Source organism: Scyliorhinus canicula, chromosome 16, assembly GCF_902713615.1.
Source record: "Scyliorhinus canicula chromosome 16, sScyCan1.1, whole genome shotgun sequence".
NCBI lineage: Eukaryota > Metazoa > Chordata > Chondrichthyes > Carcharhiniformes > Scyliorhinidae > Scyliorhinus > Scyliorhinus canicula.
In genome coordinates this window covers 13,741,929-13,763,284 of record NC_052161.1, presented here as the reverse complement: position 1 = coordinate 13,763,284, position 21,356 = coordinate 13,741,929, and the positions used below count along the sequence as shown (strand labels likewise).

At 48.7% G+C, this 21,356-nt stretch overlaps 1 protein-coding gene across 2 annotated transcripts in view; it reads left to right on the top strand.

Moving 5' to 3' along the window:
• The window catches only part of LOC119950738, a 122,162-nt gene that overhangs the window by 58,437 nt on the left and 42,369 nt on the right, over window positions 1–21,356 (top strand). For both annotated transcript variants that reach the window (XM_038773433.1, XM_038773432.1), the window contains exons 3-4: window positions 9,071–9,364; window positions 10,908–11,198. In XM_038773433.1, the coding sequence (XP_038629361.1) occupies window positions 9,071–9,364; window positions 10,908–11,198 (585 nt within the window). The remainder of the gene's footprint in view (window positions 1–9,070; window positions 9,365–10,907; window positions 11,199–21,356) is intronic.

Sequence of the window (21,356 nt, the reverse complement as noted above, 5' to 3'; positions counted from 1 at the left end):
CCATTCGGTCCATCACCGCTCTCATCGGGTCCAGCGTGTCCCTCCTCAGCTCGGCGAAGCAGTTCTTGAAGAACTCCATCTGCTTCTCCTTTGGCCAGTGAGCCTCCGCTCCCCGGTCCCCACCGTCCGCCATGCTTGGCCGCCCGGCCTGGGGTCCCTGCTGCTCCCGCTTCAATCCTTGCCGCTCCATTCGACCACTTCTAGTCCAGCTGCCCATACCCCGGAAAGGAAGCCGCTTCCCTATCGTCTCCTCCACCGATTCAGGCTGCCAGGTTCCAAAAAAGTCCGTTAACAAAGGTCCGTTTGCCCATCGCGGGCGGGAGCGATCCGACCTGCGACCTGTCTCCTCGAGGGCGTCACCGGAAGTCCTGGAGTGCAATTTGAACCCGCGATCTTTTAGCCCAGAGGTGAGATGGCGACCGACTGAGCTCCACATGCCAAAGGATGGCTGTTCGTGTGTGACCGGCTGTGAACACCAGCTGGGTTCATTGCAATTAAACCTGCTGATCCAACCGGTCCTCCAACATTTCAAAGTCACTAGACAGCGCGCACCCCTAAAATAAAACCCTCCTCACAGACATACTCAAATTACCACTCATACATTGGGAGGGTAAAAAGAAAATTAGACTTTGGAATATTATTAATGTTGTATTCCTTTAATTGTTAGTACAACAGGAGCGTGCGTACTGGTAACATCTTTGGACTGTGGGAGGAAACCGGAGCAGCCGGAGGAAACCCACACAGTCACGGGGAGAACGTGCAAACACCACACAGTCACCCAAGGCCAGAATTGAACTCAGCTCCCAGGCGTTGTGAGGCAGCAGTGCTAACCCCTGTGCCACAATCAACTAAGGTGAATTGCTCGGCCAGTTCACGGACCATTTAAGAGCCATTGGAGTCACATAAAGGCTAGACTGGATAAATCTTTCAGCTCTCCCTTTGCCTTGATGAGTGCAGCTCCAACAACACTCAAGATGCTCGGCACCATCCAAGAAAAGCTGCCCGCTTGATTAGCATCCCTTCCATAAACATTCACTCCCTCCACCCCCGATGCACAGTAGCAACAGTGAGTACCATCTACAAAATGCACTGCAGGAACTCACCAAGGTTCCTCAGGCAGCACCTTCCAAACACATCTTCCGCCCTTGTCCACCTAGGACGGCAAGGGCTGCCGATACATGGGAATATCACCAGTACCTGGGAGTTCTCCTCCAAGGCACTCCACCATCCTGACTTGGAAACATATTGCTGTTCCTTCACTGTTGCTGCGTCAAAATACCGGAACTCTCTCCCGAAGAGAGAGTACCTACACCTCGTGGACTTCAGCAGTTCAAGAAGGAAGCTCTCTGCTACCATCTTCTCCAGGGCGTATAAGTATGGGCAATAAATACTGCCCTAGCCATTGAAGCCTCATCCATTGAATGAATTTTTTTTTAAATCGCTCCCTAAAGTGGATTTTTCTGTCAGTCCGATAGTTTCATGGTCACTGTTACTGGCGAGAGCTGTTTTTATTTCCAGATATTTTAAAACAAAAATCACGTTCTCAAACCAGCAAGGTAGGATTTAAACCATGTTATCTGGATTACTAGCTTGGTAGCATAACCATCACACTAGTTACTCAGAGTTACCAGTTCCTGTGAGAGGAGACATTTCAAAGCAGCCAAATTACATCTCATCCAGAATTGGGCTAATGCCTGCCGCTTTGCAGAAAATATTAAAATATAGCGCAGACCACAAAAATCTAGCGAATTAATTAACTGTTCAGGCAGTTGAAGTGTTTTTGATGCGTTTTGCCTGTAAAACTAAACAAACTTCTGGGGCTGGACTTTGTGAGCCCAAAACCTTCAAATCTTCTGCCGGGATAGTATAAAGTCCAGCCAAATAATTGAAATCATAATTCCCATCTTTATCCGCTTCCCTGTGCAATGTTGAACTTGGTAATAGATGACAATGCTGCCTGCAGAATATTGCCCTGTCCAGCAGAGTATCAGCCCTGGCCACATAGTACCCTCCCTGGCCACAGAGTACCACAGAGTAATAATCCTGCCCATAGAGCACCCAGCCTGCCACAGAGTACCCACCCTGCCCACAGAATACCACAGAGTAATAATCCTGCCCATGGAGCACCCACCCTGCCACAGAGTACCCACCCTGCCCACAGAGTACCACAGAGTAGTAATCCTGGCCACAGAGTACCCACCCTGCCTACAGAGTACCAACCCAGCCCACAGAGTACCCCCCGCTACAGAGTAGTGCCTTGTTAGCAGGGTATTAACCCTGCTCACAAAGTAGTGACCTGATCATCGGGTACCCACCCTGCTCACAGGGTAGTGACCCTGCCTGCAGAGTACCAGTCCTGCCCACAAGAGTAATGACCCGCCCAGTAGAGTAGCGGCCTGGCAGGCAGAGGTACCAATCCAAAGCCTCAATGAAATACCAGCCTGTGCTCAAAAAGTAGAAACTGATTGGTGCTGTGGAACCACTTCCCCTCATCTGACATTTCCATCAAAACCAATATGCAAGAAAGCAAACAAAATGGGCGGGATTCTCCCCTACCCGGCAGGGCGGGGGGTCCCGGTGGGATGGAGCGGCGTGAACCACTCCGACGACGGGCCGCCCCAAAGGTGCGGAATCCTCCGCACCTTCAGGGGCTAAGTCCGCCCCGGAGTTGTTTGCGTCCCGCCAGCCAGCGGGGAAGGGGCTTGGCGCCACGCCAACTGATGCCGAAGGACCTCCGCTGGCCGGCGTGAGTCGGCGCATGCGCAGAGCACCAGCGTGTGCTGGCTTCATCCCTGCGCATGCGCAGAGGGCTTCGCTTCCGCACCGGGAATGGCGGAGGACCACAGCCTCCGGTGCGGAAGGATAGAGTGCCCCCATGGCACAGGCCCGCCCACGGATCGGTGGGCCCTGATCGCAGGCCAGAACACCGTGGGGGCACCTCCCGGGGCCAGATCCCCCTACGCCTCCCCCCAGGAACCCTGGAGGCCGCCCGCGCCGCCAGATCCCACCAGTAATGGACCTACTCTAATTTACGGTGGCGGGACTGGCAAAGAATGGGCGGGAATTCGGCCCATCGCGGGCCGGAGAATTCGTGAAGTCCCGGGGCCCATTGAGTCACGCCGGTCCCCGCCATTCTCCGAGGCGGGCGGCGCGACTCAAGCCGGGCCGATTTTTGGGGGGGGGTGGGAGAATTTGGAGGACGGCGGGGGTGGGATTCACGCTGACTCCCGGCGATTCTCCGACCCCCTGCCCCATGTTCCTCTAAAAGTTATCCTTGGAGCAGCTTTCATATTCCAAAGATCACATTTTATAGAAAACAAATCACAACTGAACAATCTTCCAAAAAAAAGTTTACAAAAAGAGAATGAGAGTCAGCTCTCTTGAAACTCTTTCTGCCTTTAGGACCAGGTGGCGAGGTCATTGAAAGAACTGATACCAGGGCCGGGATTCTCTGGCCTGCCAGTAGGGGGAGGCGGCGTGCCGTCTGCCTGCGGCCGTCATCCTCTGCTCTCACCGCTGTTAATGGGAATTCCCATGGAAGCCACCCCACGCCACAGGGAAAGCCGTGGGCGGGGTTACTGCACCCGCAGGACCCCCGCAAGAATCCCCCGACAGCAAACGGCCAGAGAATTCCAGCCCACCCCTTACACAACCCCTCAGAATTCAAAGCATTTTCCAGAAATTAAGGACTCTTGAAAAGCGGTCACTATTGTAACCCGGCTCTGAATGAAGTTTCTTATTGTTCCTGATGCGACCATTAATTCAACCAGAGACACGAGTTGGAGGAAACTGTGGCTTTAATCGGCTTACAACTGAGCCTGCCTGCGACTATGCTGAACTGGAGGCGGACTCGCAGGACCATAGCACTTATACTTCCTGAAGGGGGTGGAGCTGAGGGCGGAGCCCTGTACATGCTCCTCATCTCCCCCTGTGGGCAGAGCCGTGCAACAGCTCACAGATGGAGCCCACAGGGACACAGTAATGTACAGTGTGAATTATAGTGGTTACACATTCACCACAGTTCCCCAGTCTGAGCTGCCTAAAGCAGGACTGCAGACCTGAAAGACCGACTTTTAAACAAAATCCGAACCATCATCCTATTTTTTCCTTTACATCGCCAGTCTGTCAGGTTACTTTTTCACTGATTTGCTGCAAGGCTGCTTCCAACCTTCACGCAGTTTCATGAGTCTTATTTATTCTGTCAAGCCAGCCAGAAAACCACAAAGCTGCCTAAAGGAAGCAGCGCAGCCACCCAGTGCTTTCGGTTGAATAATGGTGAGTGAAATCCCTATTTTGAGTTTGTTGGATCCAGGGTCGGGGTTCGGGGCTGTTGGATGAATTGGTGGAGGTCGGAAGGCTGTGGAAGGGTGAGGAGAGATTGGGGCCTGTTGGAGGTGGGGGGGGGGGGGCAATGTGGCTCTGCCGGAGGAGTGGGAGAGGTTGGGGGCTGTTGGAGGGGTGGGGGGCTTTGGGGCGTGTTGGGCGGGTGTTCAAGCTGGGGGGATGTTGGAGGGGTGGGGCTGTTGGAGGGGTGGGGTAAGGTTTGGTAGTGTTGCAGGGATGGGGTGGTGTTGGGCCTGATGGAGGGATGGGGAAGGTTGGAGACAGTTAGACGGGTGGCAGCAGGTTGGGGGATGTTGGAAGAGTGAGTGGTCTGTTGGACGGACGGGAGGGGTGGGACTGGTGTTGGATGAGGGAGGGAGGTTAGACCATTGGGGTGAGTGGGTGGAAGGGGGGAGGGAGCTGGGGGTTTGGGGGGGAGAGGCTGGTGGGGAGTTGGAAGATTGAGGTGGGGGCGGTTCGGGAATTGATGGGGAAGGATTTTGTCGGGTGTTAGGAAGGTGACATGGGAGCGTGATTGATGAATTGGTGTTGGGGGGAGATTGGGGGCATTGCGGGGGTGGGGCAGCACAGTGACGTAAGGAGCAGGGAAGGTTCTGAGGATCACTTTAAATAGCAGGACTGATAATGCGTGAAGTGTGGGCCGAACGTTGTTGAGTGTAGTGTGAATTTTTTGGGGGGGTTTGGAGCCAGAATCTGTCGATGCTTAAAATATATTTGAAAATTGATCGGAAAACAGCTTTATTAACTGCTTGATAAGCATCTCTGCTCCTGGTCACTGCCTATTCTGCCACTGGCAATGACATCACAGAGTGTAACAGTGTGACATTGCATTGGGTGCAATGCGGAGACCATATTAACAAGACTGAGACAGTCACCAGAATTAGTCTTATCATCTGCACAGAGTTATAAATAACTAATTAGATATTTTCTTCTCCGATTAACAATATTACACAATACTGATAAAATAAAATTTGTACTTTCTGGTTTGTTTAATAGTCACATTGAGGTCCCCTGCAGCCCACAGTTAATTTGACTGTTGCTGCACACAATATTAACAACCTATGCTGCATATATTTACTGTGCTGCACACAATATTAACGACCTATGCTGCATATATTTACTGTTGCTGCACACAATATTAACGACCTATGCTGCATATATATTGGACTATATTTTGGACCCGATGGCGACAATGAGTATTATCAGTTCACTCAGACCTTTCTGTGTTTGGTGAATTGGTTGCTGAATCTAAAGGGGGGATAATATCATGCGTGATTGATGGGGAGGGTTACGTGGGGAGGGGTGATGTCGGGGTGGGAATAGGGGACCCAGGGGCAGGAGAAGTCCCAGAGCCCAGGATTTTTCTCCCTTGGCCCTGTTGGGAGATACACATTTACCAAAACACCAGAGAGGGTTTCTGTGGGATCTTCTACATCCACTCAAGAGGCCAGGCTTGGTTTAGTATCTCACCCTCCGACACTGCAGCAGCCTCTCAATGCGTTGGAGTCTCAGTCTAGATTTTACGTTTCTGTCTCTGGAATGACCTTTAGAATGTTGAACTTTCTGATTCAGAGACAAGAGAACTACCAACAGAGCTAAGGCTGAGGTAACAGCAAGCCAAACAACAAGCAGGCACGGTGGTACAGTGGTTACCTCTGCTGTCTCACAGCGCCACGAACCTGGGTGCAATTCCGACCTCGGGTAACTGTGTGGAGTCTGCACGTTTCCCCCGTGTCTGCGTGGGTTTCCTCCGAGTACTCCGTTTTCCTCCCACAGACCAAAGATGGACAGGTTGGGTGGATTGGCCATGTCAAATTTCACCTTAATGCCCAATGGTTAGATGGGGTTACAGGGGGAGAGTGGGTCTGGATGGGGTGCTCTTTCGGATGGTCGATGCAGACTTGATGGGCCGAATGGGATCCTTCTGTACAGTAGGATTCTATGATTCAAACCAGTCTAGAGACACTTCCCACAGATAATAATAAACAACGTCTCATTGACCTCAGGACATCCTGAGCCATCCCATACAAGGGAGTGGCCTGACTTGTTCACTTAAGAGGAGGGAAATCAGTTTAGCAACTAAACAAAACATTACACTCAAAATACAAGGGGGTGAATTTTCTGTCTCCAAGCTGCCTGTTTCTCCGTGGTGCCCTGTCACTGGCGGCGAGATTCTATACTCCCGTCGTTTGTCAATAGGATTTCCAATTGAAGCCACCCCACGCCACCGGGATACGCACGGGGGGGGGGGGGGGGGGGTACGCTGCCGGCAGATCGGAGAATCCCGCCGCCGGAGAATTCACCCCAAGATCCGCAATTGTTGTCGGTCAGACTTGAAATACATTTCCCAATAACCTTTTCTAAGCTTTAGCACATGTTTCCAAATCTGCTAACTGCATCTGCAATGTTAAGATGTCAAATTAGCAATTTAAAGAAAACCTTCAAATGATATTGAATCAAAATTTGTGAATTTGAAGCTGCCGGAGGAAATTTCAAACAGCGCCTGAGGTGATTAATCAAATTTAATAGCTGCCAGAACAGCATGTCTTCTCAATCCAAACCTTTCTTGATAAATATAGGTCAAATAATGCTGGAAAACTCAAACTCAGGCAAAAATGGGTCGCTAAATCAAATGCTTTTGCCTATATTGAAATCGGGATGATTTTGAAAAATGAAAAATCCTGAAACTGAATTCAAACAGCTGGACAAGGGGAAGAATTTTACGGGTACCCGCAAGTGAGTTATAAGATTCCTGGGGTGACCTTCACCTTCTCACCTACCCTCAAACTGTCCACGGTTTTCAGGGGAAGGATGAACGAGGCCTATTGCTGCCCACCTATCCTCCTCCCAATTGAAGGCCTTCATTTGACAATTAATAGCCACTTGAGGGCTATGTCCTGTCTAGCCGCAATTTTCAGGGGCAGGGGTAGCTCAGCAGGTCACCCTGCTTGGGTCTCTGGTGGAAAGGAGGAATACCCTCCCTCCTTAACGGCCCCTTTCCACATCTGCCAACCCCTCCCGGAGCTGATCTTGGGATACCCATCCCCTCTCCCCTGCCCACCTTGGGCCTCCCCTCCTGTACCTGACACAAGATCTTGAACTGAATGACTTACGAGGCCATTTCAGAGGACATTTCATAGCCAACTACGTTGCTGTGGATCTCTAGTCACATGTTGGACAGGCCAGGTAAGGATGGTGAATTTCCATCCCCAAAGAGCATTAGTGAAACAGTTGGGTTTTTCCAACCATCGCCAGGGGTCTTATGGCCATCTCTAGGCTTTTAATTCCACATTTTGTTGATTGAAATCAAATTTCAACATAATAATAATCTTTATTGTCACAAGTAGGCTTACATTAACACTTCAATGAAGTTACTGTGAAAATCCCCTCGTCGCCAAATTCCGGGGCTTGTTCGAGTACACTGAGAGAGAATTCTGAATGTCCAATTCACTACCGTGGTAGGGTTCAAACCCAGATCTCCAAAGCATTACCCAAGGTCTCTGGATAATTGGTGTATTGACAATACCACAATGCCATGACCAGATAAAGTGTTTTTTGTGATGATGATTTTTTTTCCAATTCAGATTATCATAGCATTTACAGTGCAGAAGGAGGCCATTCAGCCCATTGAGTCTGCACCGGCTCTTGGAAAGAGCACCCTACCCAACACCTCCACCCTATCCCCATAACCCAGTAACCCCACCCAACACTAAGGGCAATTTTGGTCACTAAGGGGCAATTTATCATGGCCAATCCACCTACCCTGCACATCTTTGGTTTGTGGGGGTGAGACCCATGCAGACACGGGGGAACGTACAAACTCCACATGGACAGTGACCCGGGGTTGGGATCGAACCTGGGTCCTCGGCGCCATGAGGCAGTAGTGTTGACCAATGTGCCATCGTGCTGCTCTTTGTGATGTTGACTGAGGAACAAATATTGGCCAGCACACCAAGGGTAACTCCTCTGCTCTTCTTCAAAATAGTGCCGAGGGATTCGTTATGCTGGCCTGAGAGTGCAGACGGGACCTTGCTTTACCGTTTCATCTAGAAGTTGGCACCTCCGACAGTGCAGCACTCCCTCAGTACTGAAATGTCAACTTTGATTTTTGTGCTTGTGTCCCAGAGGTGAAGTTGAAAACACAACCTTCTGATTCAGGGGGTAAGAGAGCTACCAACTGAGCCATGACTGACACAGGGCCATCATTATCTCCCTGATCCCACAGCACTGTGGTGAAGAAGACCAGGGGTTATAATGAGTCTGCTGTTTCTGGGAGCTTGCTGTGCACAAATTGCCTGCCCTATTTCCTACATTTCAACAGTGACGATTAGTTGGCCTGTATAGAGCTTCGAGGCATCTTGAGGTGGCAAATCTTTCTTCTTTTTTTCTCTTTATCTTTATAAATTTAGCGTACCCAATTCATTTTTTCCAATTAAGGGGCAATTTAGCATGACCAATCCACCTACCCTGCACATCTTTGGGTTGTGGGGACGAAACCCACGCAGACACGGGGAGAACGTGCAAACTCCACACGGACAGTGACCCAGAGCCGGGATCGAACCTGGGACCTCGGCGCCGCGAGGCAGCAATGCTAACCACTGCGCCGCCGTGCTGCCCAAAATCTTTCTTGTTTGACAATATCTCCTTTGAGCTCGGAAACTCACCATGTGATGTGTTGTCAGTCCCAGAATCTGTCACATATAACCTCACTCTTCTGTTCTTCCAGTTCCAGTTTCCAAGCCGGTGGTGATGAAAGTGCCTGAGCAACTTGTAGTTCTGTTGGGCGATCCTTTCCATCTGAGATGTCAGTCTGCTCACGGATCCCTCCCTATAGAATACTACTGGTATAAGCACAAACCGACAGACATCCGAATTGTCAGGAAAATACAGGAAGGAGTGAATTATTCGATGGAGACCAGTAAAGTAAAGGATGCTGGCTTTTATCACTGTGCCGCACTCAACACAGTCAATGGGAAAAGGCTGAAGGAACGAAGCGATTTGGCTGAGGTGGTTGTAGCAGGTAGGAGGCCTTGTGAATAACTTTCACCATCTCTTGTCAAAATAAGGCAACTTCCAGCGGGTTAGCAATGAGGCAACCCACAGTTCATTTTAACATAGTGTTTACTTTGCTTGAGTGGCTTTTTAGTAGTCAGCTGTGAAACAAACCACAATGTTTATAAGCATCCAGCTGTGATTGACAGCTCCTGGACCACATCAAAGACAGTTAAATGCTTTCTGAAGAGAAAAAGAGGAAGTGGGAGAACGTAACTCATTAGTTTCACAGATGACTACTTGGAAGTCACTCAAGCCGAAGGGAGATGAATTAAACAACCCAGACAGTCGGTGGGTGTGTGTGTGGAAGCTGACAATCACACCCTAGTTAAAGCAATTTCACAGAGATTTAAATGAAAGGCTTGCAGATCAAAGATCTGAGGGGTTCACACCCAGCTGACTGGTTTTCCCTCTCCAGGAATTGACAGGTGTTGCTTCCTCTGCCTGAGCCAGCAGGTGTATTGCCCAGGTGAGTTTAAAAGGACTGGGGCTGGATTCTCCGTTTCTGAGGCTAAGTGCCGACGCGGATGGTGAATCCACGGGAGCTTCATGACAGGCAAATTGGCACAAACCCCTCACTGATTCTGGTATCGGTGAGGGGCTAGCACTGGCACCGTGTGAAACCGCGTCGATCATGGTGAAGACGGCTGGAGATGGCCGGGTCCGGGGCTGCCCATGCGCGGGGCTGACGACCTGTACCGGTTGCGCCATAAAACATGGCGCCCGCCGTGCGCGAACCCTAACCCGCCAACCCCGAACCCACAGCCCACCCCCTGCCCACCCCCCCACCAGTCCCCCCAGCCCTAGCGGAAGCCTCCCTGGCCAGCGGCAGGGATCCTGGCCGAGTATGTCAACGCTGGACACTGTCCGAGGCCGGCACACAGGGTTCCCGACCGCTGGGACCACACATGGCCTGCGCCAATAGGAACTTGGGCCGTCGGGGGCAGAGCATTGCGGGTGGGCCGCCTGGTGACATGCCAACGCCGTTGAAACGGTGCACAGCGCACGTCACAGTGACATCGGTTTGGAGGGGGCAGAGCCTGGCGGACCAATGTCAAACCGGCACCGTCCCCGATTCCAGCATCAGAATCCATTCTCCGCCCGATCACCGATCACGGATTCGGTGCCGGGTTACTGTTCGGATTCCCTGTGGTTTGTGCCAGCACCTCTTGACATGATAAGTTCACAATCCCATCAATGGTTGCCAAGCTGAGATCTGGCACTGCATCATGGAAATCGTAAGCAAGTCCTGGAGCAAGGAAAAGTCATTTTTCCCCATCCAACCTGCTTCAACCATGTCTTTGCATCAGTAATCCCCTCACATCTCTCCACCTGCTGGCTCCAAGATTGAAACCAGCCTGTTTCAAGTTATCAGCTTCCTGTGTGCTGACCGCATGATACAATGATAACAGATTATGTGCACAGTCCTTTGGTAGTTCCACCAGAATCCGTCTGCCATTAGCTCTTCACTGTCAGCGATCAAATGGTCACTCGTCTCTTTTTCTTAACAGGTCGCCCTCCCAAGCCTGCCGTTATTGTGGAGCCTCCAGCAAACGCCATTGGCGATGGTCAACCTGTCCACTTATCCTGCAAAGTGCCAGGCACTCCGCAGGGTGTTCAGTATTGGTGGAAGAAGGACAATGTCCTCTTGCAATCCAGCAGTCAAGACGGAAGCCTTCAAAACCTTACTCTTCACAGCTTATCGGGGAACCAAAGTGTCACCTACGGGTGCGGCGTCACCAACAATGTGAGAGGACGTTCGTTTGAAACATGGAGTGACGAGGTTAAACTGACTTTGGCAGGTGAGTCTTTCTTCTGGAATTTTTATTCTGTACGAAACACAAAGGCTTACTGTTCAAAATTCCCAACCCAGTAGTTGGCATTTCTCAGCAACCATACAACTTGCCAATTGATGATGGCTAACTATATTATTTTAGCCAAAAGATAGGGGCCATAAGTTACAAATGTAAAACTTAGCGCTAATGAAGGAAGAAAGTATGGGTTAAGTTACTTAGAGAATGGTGAAATTCACAACAGATCCATGGGCAGCCATATACAAGATAGGTAGGTTAGCACAAAGGACAGAAGCTTCAAATGCTGCTGTTTTGTGTCCCCCACCCCTTCGCTGAAGGTCAAAGGTCCTCCTGTAAGGGGTCACTTTAGCCACTAGTGTAAGACTTGTGATTTTGGAGCAACCTCCCATGTTCCATCCCTCCCCGAAGTCAATGGGAAGGAAAGCTGCGGTGGCTGAATCTTTTACACTATCACCAAAATCAAGATCACCTCATGGTCCCTTCATCGGCAATGGTAACTGATCAGTCCCGTACTCCAGAACATTCTAGGCTGCTCACTTTCACTGAGGGGGTGCTGCGCTGTTGGAGGTACCATCTTTCAGATATGGCAGTAAACCTCTCAGATGCTGCACCACTATTTCAAAGAGCAGGTGAGTTCTTCCTGGAGTCTAGGATGAAAATGGTCAAACAACCAACATCACAAAGTGACATAATCTGTTCATTATCTCATTGCTGCGTGTGGGATCTTGCTGTGTGCAGATTGGCTGCCGCGATTCCTAACTACAGCTTTGCTACGTTACTACATTGCAGCCTGCGATCGCCAGGTCAACTGACGAGATTCGGTGTGCTACCTGGCTAACAGTAGCTCTCGTCCCACCAGCTGTGTGATCCAAGGCAAGGATGTCCACAGGCAGGATTAGCTCCTGCTGGGGTGAAATCACGGCCCTTTGACATCCCACAACAAACTTGTGAAGTGCCCATGGGACCCAATAGACACGGTGTGGAATCCAAGCCCAAGCGATGTCCCGAGGACATATTGCTGAGATCAAGGGACAAATCAGGACCAGACCCCAGAATTAGTACGAAAGGGAAAATGCTGGAAAATCTCCGCAAGTCTGGCAGCATCTGTAGGGAGAGAAAAGAGCTAACGTTTCGAGTCCGATGACTCTTTGTCAAAGCTAACAGACAGAGAGAGTGGGAGATATTTATACTGTGGAGTGAGAATGAAAGATGAGTCATAGCCACAGAAACCCAGGGAAACCGGGTGCTAATGGCCACAGATACCAAGGGGAAAGAGTGCTAATGGCAGTCCCCAGAGAGGACAAAAGATGTGAAAGGTCAAACAGCAGGGAAACTAACATCAGAGGATGAACTGTAGGTGTGGGGGGAGGGGAAGGGGGAAGCAAAGAGGAGAAAGGTGCAGGCAAGGTGGATAAGACTGAGGCGGGGGGGGGGGGGGAATTAAATGTATATTAAGAAAGAAATGGTAAAGGACAGTTAAAATGAAATGAAAACAAATGGGTCGAGGTGGGGCTGATCATCTGAAGTTGTTGAATTCGATGTTCAGGCCGGAAGGCTGTAGTGTGCCTAACCGGAAGATGAGATGTTGTCCCTCCAGTTTGCGTTGCGCTTCACTGGAACATTGCAGCAGGCCAGAATTAGTACAATCTGCTGGAACATTCCGACAGAGCCTTCAGCTTCTTGGGCCCTGGATACAAGACTCTCTGTTGCATTATCTAAGTTATTGATAAATTTCATGAAATAATTGAGGCTCCAGCTCCATGTGGAACACCACTAGTCACTTTCTTCCACATTTGGGTACACCATCATTATCCCTACTCTAATGTCTTCCATTGTCTAACCAATCTCCTATTCAGGTGAATAACTTACCTTCAATTCCACAATCATCCTTAGCTACTCTCTTACGTGGATCCTTTTTGAATGTCTTCTGGAGGTCCATATAAACCACATCCATTAGATATTCCCCTGTCTACTAGTTCAGTTACTTCCTCAGAAAATTCAGTTTGGTCCATTAGCTACAATTTATCCTTCACAACGCCATGCTAGCTCTCTCTAATCACCTTAAATTTCTCCGTGCTCAGCCACCCGGTCCTTAATGATTGATTCCAATAACTTCCCCAACAACAGATGTTAAACTAATGGGTCTATAATTCCCTGGTTACGCTCCCTCACCTTGCTTAAATAATAGAGTTGCATTTTCTCTGTAATCAGGAACAGCTCAGTGCTAAATGGAATCAGAATGGCTCCTCGTACATTCACTACTTTCTAGTGCGTTCTAGTGTGTTCATTTTAAACATATCACAAGCTTTTTTGGCATTAAATTAATTTCACTTTATTCAGTGAATGTTCTTTATTCAACAACACTAAGCGTCAAACTTAACACACACATTTTAAGGGTGAAACAAGCTAAGAACGTTACCATGCCAACACATGCAGATTACATTCCTTTGTCTAACATTTTGATACAGTAAGAGGTCTTTCAACACCAGGTTAAAGTCCAACAGTTGCGAAATCCTACCAACTGTCCTGGCTTGAGACAATTCTCACCTCTTTAAACTGTGATTATTCCTCTCTCAAGTCACACCGTCTGGACCTGTAAAGACTTAATTACCTGCAGAGACTCGCATTCAAAGTATCGCCTTGCATCATTGACTTTGTCTAAATGTGAATGAAATGAAATGAAAATCGCTTATTGTCACGAGTAGGCTTCAATTAAGTTACTGTGAAAAGCCCCTAGTCGCCACATTCCGGCTCTTGTTCAGGGAGGCTGGTACGGGAATTGAACCGTGCTGCTGGCCTGCCTTGGTCTGCATATGTGTTTCTGAACCCACCTCTTCATTCACCTGAGGAAGGAGCTGCGCTCTGAAAACTAGTGATTCTAAACAAACCTGTTGCACTTTAACCTGGTGTTGTAAGACTTCTTACTGTGCCCACCCCAGTCCAATGCCAGAATCTCTACATCATAACATTTTGATGTAAGTATTATAAACTTTGTTAAAATACAGAAGAATATTGAACGTGTAATATTCATCTCGAATAACAAATGGTCAAATTGGACGATTTAACCAACGTATCCAATTGCAATAAATTAGAATAAGTAACTCAGATTGTAGCTAATAGGGAAAGATAAGGTTTAGTTTTGAGGTGAGAAAATCCCAACAGATCTGCCCAGAGTGAGGCTCTCACCCAGATCATTATAAAACCTCAATGTCGGAGCTTGCATTTAAGTAGCACATTCCTTGCCCGCATGACAGCCTGAAGTGCTGTGCAGCTAAAGGATTGTTTTACTTTGGGGGCCAAGTCATTGTTATTGTGTGGATAAACTGATAGTCAATTTGTGCATTGAAAGATCCCAGAGACACCACACCAAACAAAATGGTTGATGGACAAACATTGGTCACGAGTGCCCCAGCTCTTCTCTAAATATTGCCATGGGATCCTTAACATTCACTTTAACAGACTAATGGGGCCTTGTCTGCTCTCTCAGGTGGTCATAAAAATCTCATAGCATTTATTTGCAGGATGTCAAAATTCAGATAGCCCAAGCGGTGAAGCATGGAATACTGGAGCCTCATTTTTATTTACTTCCAGGCTTTTATCTACAGAGACACACTTTGCAAACCATACACCCCAAAGCATAGAATCCTCTCAGCTTGTTCCTATATATATATATATATATATATATATATATATATATCTATTATATATATATATGCATATTAGCACTTGTCGGTTCTGAATTTATACAACTGACAAAAAATGAATATATATTAACAATATCACTTCCCTCTCTTTAACTAAGATTAAAGTTAGGAAAACAAAGTTTTTTTTTTATAAATTTAGAGTACCCAATTCATTTTTTCCAATTAAGGGGCAATTTAGCGTGGCCAATCCACCTAGCCTGAACATCTTTGGGTTGTGGGAGCGAAACCCACGCAGAGACGGGGAGAACGTGCAAACTCCACACGGACTGTGACTCAGAGCTGGGATCACACCTGGGACCTCGGCGCCATGAGGCAGCAATGCTAACCAGTGTGCCACCGTGCTGCCCTGAAAACAAAGTTTTAAGGGATTTATATTTCTCTTTGTGCACATGATAAATACGTCATAGTTTTAAGTGGGTTTAATTTAGTGTTTCTGTGCCTGGAAGGAAAAAACCTTTTGTCACACACACACAATTTACAGTGCAGAAGGAGGCCATTCGGCCCATCGAGTCTGCACCGGCTCTTGGAAAGAGCACCCTACCCAAGGTCAATACCTCCACCCTATCCCCATAACCCAGTAACCCCACCCAACACTGACGGCAATTTTGGACACTAAGGGCAATTTATCATGGCCAATCCACCTAACCTGCACATCTTTGGACTGTGGGAGGAAACCGGAGCACCCAGAGGAAACCCATGCATACATGGGGAGGATGTGCAGACTCCGCACAGAAAGTGACCCAAGCCGGAATCGAACCTGGGACCCTAGAGCTGTGAAGCATTTGTGCTATCCACAATGCTACCGTGCTGCCCATAAATTGTTAGATTCATGCTGGGGAAAGGTATTTGCATGTGTCGGGGCTGGTTAAATTCCAACAGTGGTTCTATTTGAGAGGGTTACGGCACGAAGAATAAATAAAACAGCAGTGGTTGCTTAGCAACTGGGGCCTTGTAAGGTAGAAAAGCTTTTACGTTTTAGTTTAGTTCATTTCATTGTAGTTGGAGATAGGTAGGGAGAGAGAAGGCAGCTCTTACATCTCTGCTGGAAGTAGTTGTTTTAGAAGTCTGGAGAAGGAACATCTCCCTCAGCCTTGCTGGAAGAAAAGCCATACTATGGGTTAATGCTTAAGAAAAGCGATGCTGGAAATCTAAAGCCCTGCTAATTAAAGAAACTAGAGAAATGAATAAGAGTGTCCAACAAGACTGGAGTTAAACAAACAGAGACCAAGGGATTGTTCAGAAGAAGCCAAGGAAGAGTAAACAAAGCGTTGAGTTAAATAGAAAATTGCAGTAACCAGAATTAAAGTGGGCAGCCGCCTTCAAAGGGAAAACAAATATCTTCAGAAAGGCGAGGTATGAAGTATTTTATTTTGAGACAATCCACCTCCAGGCTCCGATATGTCACTTTGTGAAAGTATTCCTTTTATTAAAATAATCCATGCCTTGAATTTACCCAATTACTTTTAGAAATTATCTTTGTCTTCAGCATTTGTTTCAGGTCAGCGAGGTTTACCTGTGAACTTTAGTCACTCATACTTTTTGTCGGTACGCACATTATTCCACATGGACATGCTATCTTCAGTACTGTACTTCATTGCATGAGGTGCCACTTAAGATACTCGTCAAATAGAATCCCATACTGTAAATCTCTGCTTAGCGGTGACTTCCTTTAACATCATGGAGGAAATGGTGTCAAAATATTAGTTTAATGTTACCAGTTTCGCTTCAATGTAATTTGCCATAGACGTCCTCTTCTGCACACACGACCACAACCCCAGCGCTTCCATCCGCATGCTCAGTCTCTCTGCCTCCTTTGCCTTCCCTACCCTTGCCCACCCCCCCCCCCCCCCCCCACCCTTGTCTTGCCCCTCCCGCCCATTGTTCTTAGCTTGGTCCGTGGGTCTGTTATTCACCTATCCCATTCTTCTGGCTCCTGACTCCTTGTTCTGAACTCTCATTGAAGTCCTGGTCTCCCTTTGGGGACAGAGGTTGATCAGCGCGGGTAGTCCTGGGCCTCCAGTTGCTACCTGCACTAACCAACCTCTGCCACTAGATGGAGCCTGGCCAATCTACAAGTGGTGTCCTGCAGTTGACTATAATTCTCTTCAACATTTTGCATTGATTGCATTTCTTTTCTATTTAGTGATGTGTTATATTTTGCAAGTTATTTCAGCTAGGAATGCACAGTGTTGCACATGTGCAGTACAAGAAAGAAATGTATTGATTTTTCTGGTGAGATTTGTCAAAATGTAACTCTGGCTTTAATATTGAGTCCTATGGGAACCTATGATTCACTTAAAGTTGTTCCACTTCAAGTCACAATTCTCAGCAATGCAACTTTAAATGAGGACTCCCTGTAGTCTCTGCCTCTGCAACACTCTTAGCATTTTAATTTTCTTAGCCTCCCAAGTAAAGGACAACATTGCCTATTCTCATACATAAGCTATCTGTACGAGAATAATCATCCAGAAGATAAGGTAGTCCAGAGGTTCACTAGGTTGATCCCAGGTATGGAGGGATATTCCTCTGAGGAGAGGTTGAATCCTTAGAACGCAGAAGGAGGCCATTTGGCCCATCGAGTCTGCACCAACCCTCTGAAAGAGCACACCACCCAGGCCCACGGCCCCACCCTATCCCCGTAACCCCACCTAACCTTTGGACACTAAGGGACAATTTAGCATGGCCAATCCACCTAACCTGCACATCTTTGGACTGTGGGGGGAAACCGGAGCACCCGGAGGAAACCCACGCAGACACGGGGAGAACGTGCAGACTCCGCACAGACAGCGAACCAGTGAGGAATCGAACCTGGGACCCTGGCGCTGTGAAGCCACAGTGCTATCCACTTGTGCTGCCTCTTACTTTCATGTAAGTAATTAACTTCAACACACCAAACAAACATCTGACTGACCAATCAAACTGCACAATTGCTCTGCAACTTTTTTAGACGTAAGATCGTCTTCCTGCGATGATCTAAATTAAATTGTTGATTTGAAGATTATCCCCAGTCCTACTTTGTTTAAATCGAAACCAACATGTTTAAAAGCTTCCCAATCCTGACTGCCAATTTTAAATTCTAACTCTAATCTTTATTCATGGCGCATTTCTCAAATTCCTCTGAAGCACTCAGTAAGAAATCAGGATGCAGCACGAAGATGCCTGAAGGTCCTCCTCCATGTGACCAATAAATTATTGCGGAGTCTGATTTTAGTTGAACACAACCTATTTTCATCAAAACAGAAAAACGGCAATACCTTGGAGGCATCGTTCAGGCCACAGACACATTTATTCAGTTTCCAAAGTTGTCCTTCTGCATCTGGTGAAGTGGTTTCTCTCTGAAAAACGTCACCTGAAGAAATGTGGTTTTTAATATCAATTAACCCACACCAGGAAAAAGAGGCCATAAAACTAAAAAGATTTAAGGTTATTTTTCCAGGACTGGGAGAGTTCACCCGAATATCTGTATCACCCAGTTACTCCTCAAAGTCCCTAACTACAAACCTCCCTTTAGCCTTAGGAGCCCGGTCGGCAAGGGCTTTTTCAGTACAAATCCAGCTTTGCAACCTGATGTGTTAGACAGGCTGGGTCGACGTGGACTGCACTTGATGCAGTGAAGCGAGAGACAGACCTCCAACACTTGATAAGATGCAACACGATTTTATTTGACGTCTTAACTATTATGCATGTTCAACTGTGGGGTGACACTATGCTAACTTGACTGGAGACCTGGTACTAGCCTGACCAGACTTACTAGCTACCGCATGGTATTTGCTCACGGCTAGCTCACGAGCTCTGACTGTCTCAGAGGCTGGATCCCAGAGAGAGCGGGAAACCTGGTGCCCTCTGGCTTTATAGTGGTAGTGTCCTGTCTGGTAATTGGCTGCTCTGTTCTGTGCGCTTACTGGTCATCCTGTGTGTCAATCACTGCCTGTCTGCACTCCATTATATACATTGATGTATATTATGACACAACCTTATATGAAACCTCATAACTCCAACTCGCTAGCTCCCTTTGTTTTGCTTCACGTATCCTCATCTCTCAGCCATCAATATTACACAATCACGGAACTCCTACAGGGCTGAAGGAAGCCATTCAGCCCATCGAGTCAGCACTGACCCTCTGGAAGACCACCTTACCCAGGGCAACTCTTTCACCCTATCCCGGCAACCCCACTTAACCTGCACATCCTTGGACTGTGGGAGGAAACCGAAGCACCCGGAGGGAACCCACGCAGACACGGGGAGAAAGTGCAAACTCCGCACAGTCACCCGATGCCAGAATTGAACCCAGGTTCTTGGTTCTGTGAGGCAGCAGTGCTAACCACTGTGCCACCGTGCCACCTTGAGAGCATCTACACCACTTTTGTTGTGAGACTGTTGTGTCTCCTTATTTCACTGCTGGATCCATTCAAGCTACGCATCACTACATCCCCTTTTCTTTCTGTAAAGAATCCTACTATGAGATTTTTGTCTTGGGCAATTGGTGTTTGTTTCTCTAGTTTGTGATCACTCTGTGACACAAGGGTGAGTCTGGACCCACTGTCGCTACCTGCTCTGCATGACCTTACTTTCCATTCTTTCGGCCCATCTTGCCAGTTCATGAACCTTGCTCTCTGGTTATCATCCTGAATGTTCAACCAGTATTTAAACTTGCCAGTAGCTTTTCCTGCAGTGCACAACCCACTGTTTTTGCTGTTTATTAATCCCTTCTGGAGCATATATCACCCCTGTGCCGGGCGGCGGGAGTCAAAGGTTGCTGTTGCCGGTTTTGGTGCCAGTCGGTGTGGTGCCAACCGCTCCGGCGCGGTCCTAGCCCCTCAATGTGAGGGCTTGGCCCCCAAAGGTGCAGAGAATTCCGCACCTTTGGGGAGGCCTGACGCCGGAGTGGTTGGCGCCACTCCGCTACGCCGGGACCCCCCGCCCCGCTGGGTAGGGGAGAATCCAGCCCCAGGTGTGGGAAGGGAAACGATAGCCACCCACACTGGGCACTTAGCTCTGGTTGTAGGGATCAGGGGTTATGGGTAGATGGCAGGAGAATGGGGATGAGAAAAATGTCAGCAACGATTGAATGGCGGAGTAGGCTCAATGGGCCGAGTGGCCTAATCCTGGGCTGGATTCTCCCCTACCCGGTGTGACGGAGGGTCCCGGCGTAGGGGAGTGGCGCCAACCACTCAGGGTTCGGGCCTCCCCAAAGGTGGGGAATTCTCCCCACCTTTAGGGGCCAGCACCGCGCCGGAGCGGTTGGCACCAGAAGACCGGCGCAAAAAACTGACGCCCCCGGCAGCGGGGCTGGCTGAAAGGCTTTTGCCGGTCGGCGCATGCGCGATGTGGGTTTCCCTTCCGCTTCCACCATGGCGGAGGCCGTGGCGGCAGCGGAAGAGAAATAGTGCCCCCAGGGCACTGGCCCGGAGTCTGAGCGGGGGGCCCCGATCGCGGGCCTGGCCACAGTGGGGGCACCCCCCGGGGTCCGATCGCCCCCTGCCCCCCCCCACCTGCTCGCGCCGCTGATCCCGCCATTACAGAGGTCGTTCAAACCTCGGCGGCGGGTGAGGCCTCCCAGCAGCGGGACTTCGGCCCATCCGGGCCGGAGAATCACTGCAGGGGCCTCTCCGGTCGGAGTGGTGAGATTCTCGCCACCGCCACTTCCCGGGTGGCGGAGAATCTCTGCCATGGCGGGGGCCGGATTTTCGGTGGCCCCAGGCGATTCTCCGAGAATCGGAGTCGGAGAATTTCGCCCCCTGTTCCTATGTCTTATGGTCTTATGTTTTCTGGTGATGCCTTTGTTGTGTATGTCATGACTCACATTTCCATTAAATCGTCCGCGATCTACTGTCATTGGATCCTCCGGACCTTCATCAGTAAACACATCTGCATTTGAGGTACATGGTGCCTCGCTTACTTCTATCAGCTGCTCACAGCCGGGGATTTTGTAATTAATCCCAATTAGTTACAAGGAATGAATCTTAACAGTATGATTGCCATAAGTATTGTCTTACTAACACAACCTACTTTCCCATCGGCGTTTTTCTATTTCCTCTGATGCTCCGTTTTATGGCATGTTAAATCTCCTGAATTAAACTGTCTCGGATAATGCCCCAGTGGGGCATTATCTCTGATATCACAGTCTTAATTTTAAAAAAAAACAAAAGCAAAATACCATTGATGCTGGAATTCTGAAATAAAAACAGAAAATGCTGGAAATATTCAACAGGCCAGGCAGCATCTGTGGAGAAAGAAACAGAGTTAACGGTGGGATTCTCCGACCCCCCCCCTGCCGGGGGCTGTTGATGCCGGAATGGTTGGCGCCAGTTCTCCCACCGGCGTGGGGACTTAGTCCGCAGAAGGGAGAATCCCGCTGAACGTTCCTGGTCCATGACCTTTTATCAGATCCTTGATAAAGACCTGTCTCTCCACAAAGCAAAGTATTTAAATGCTCAAAAAA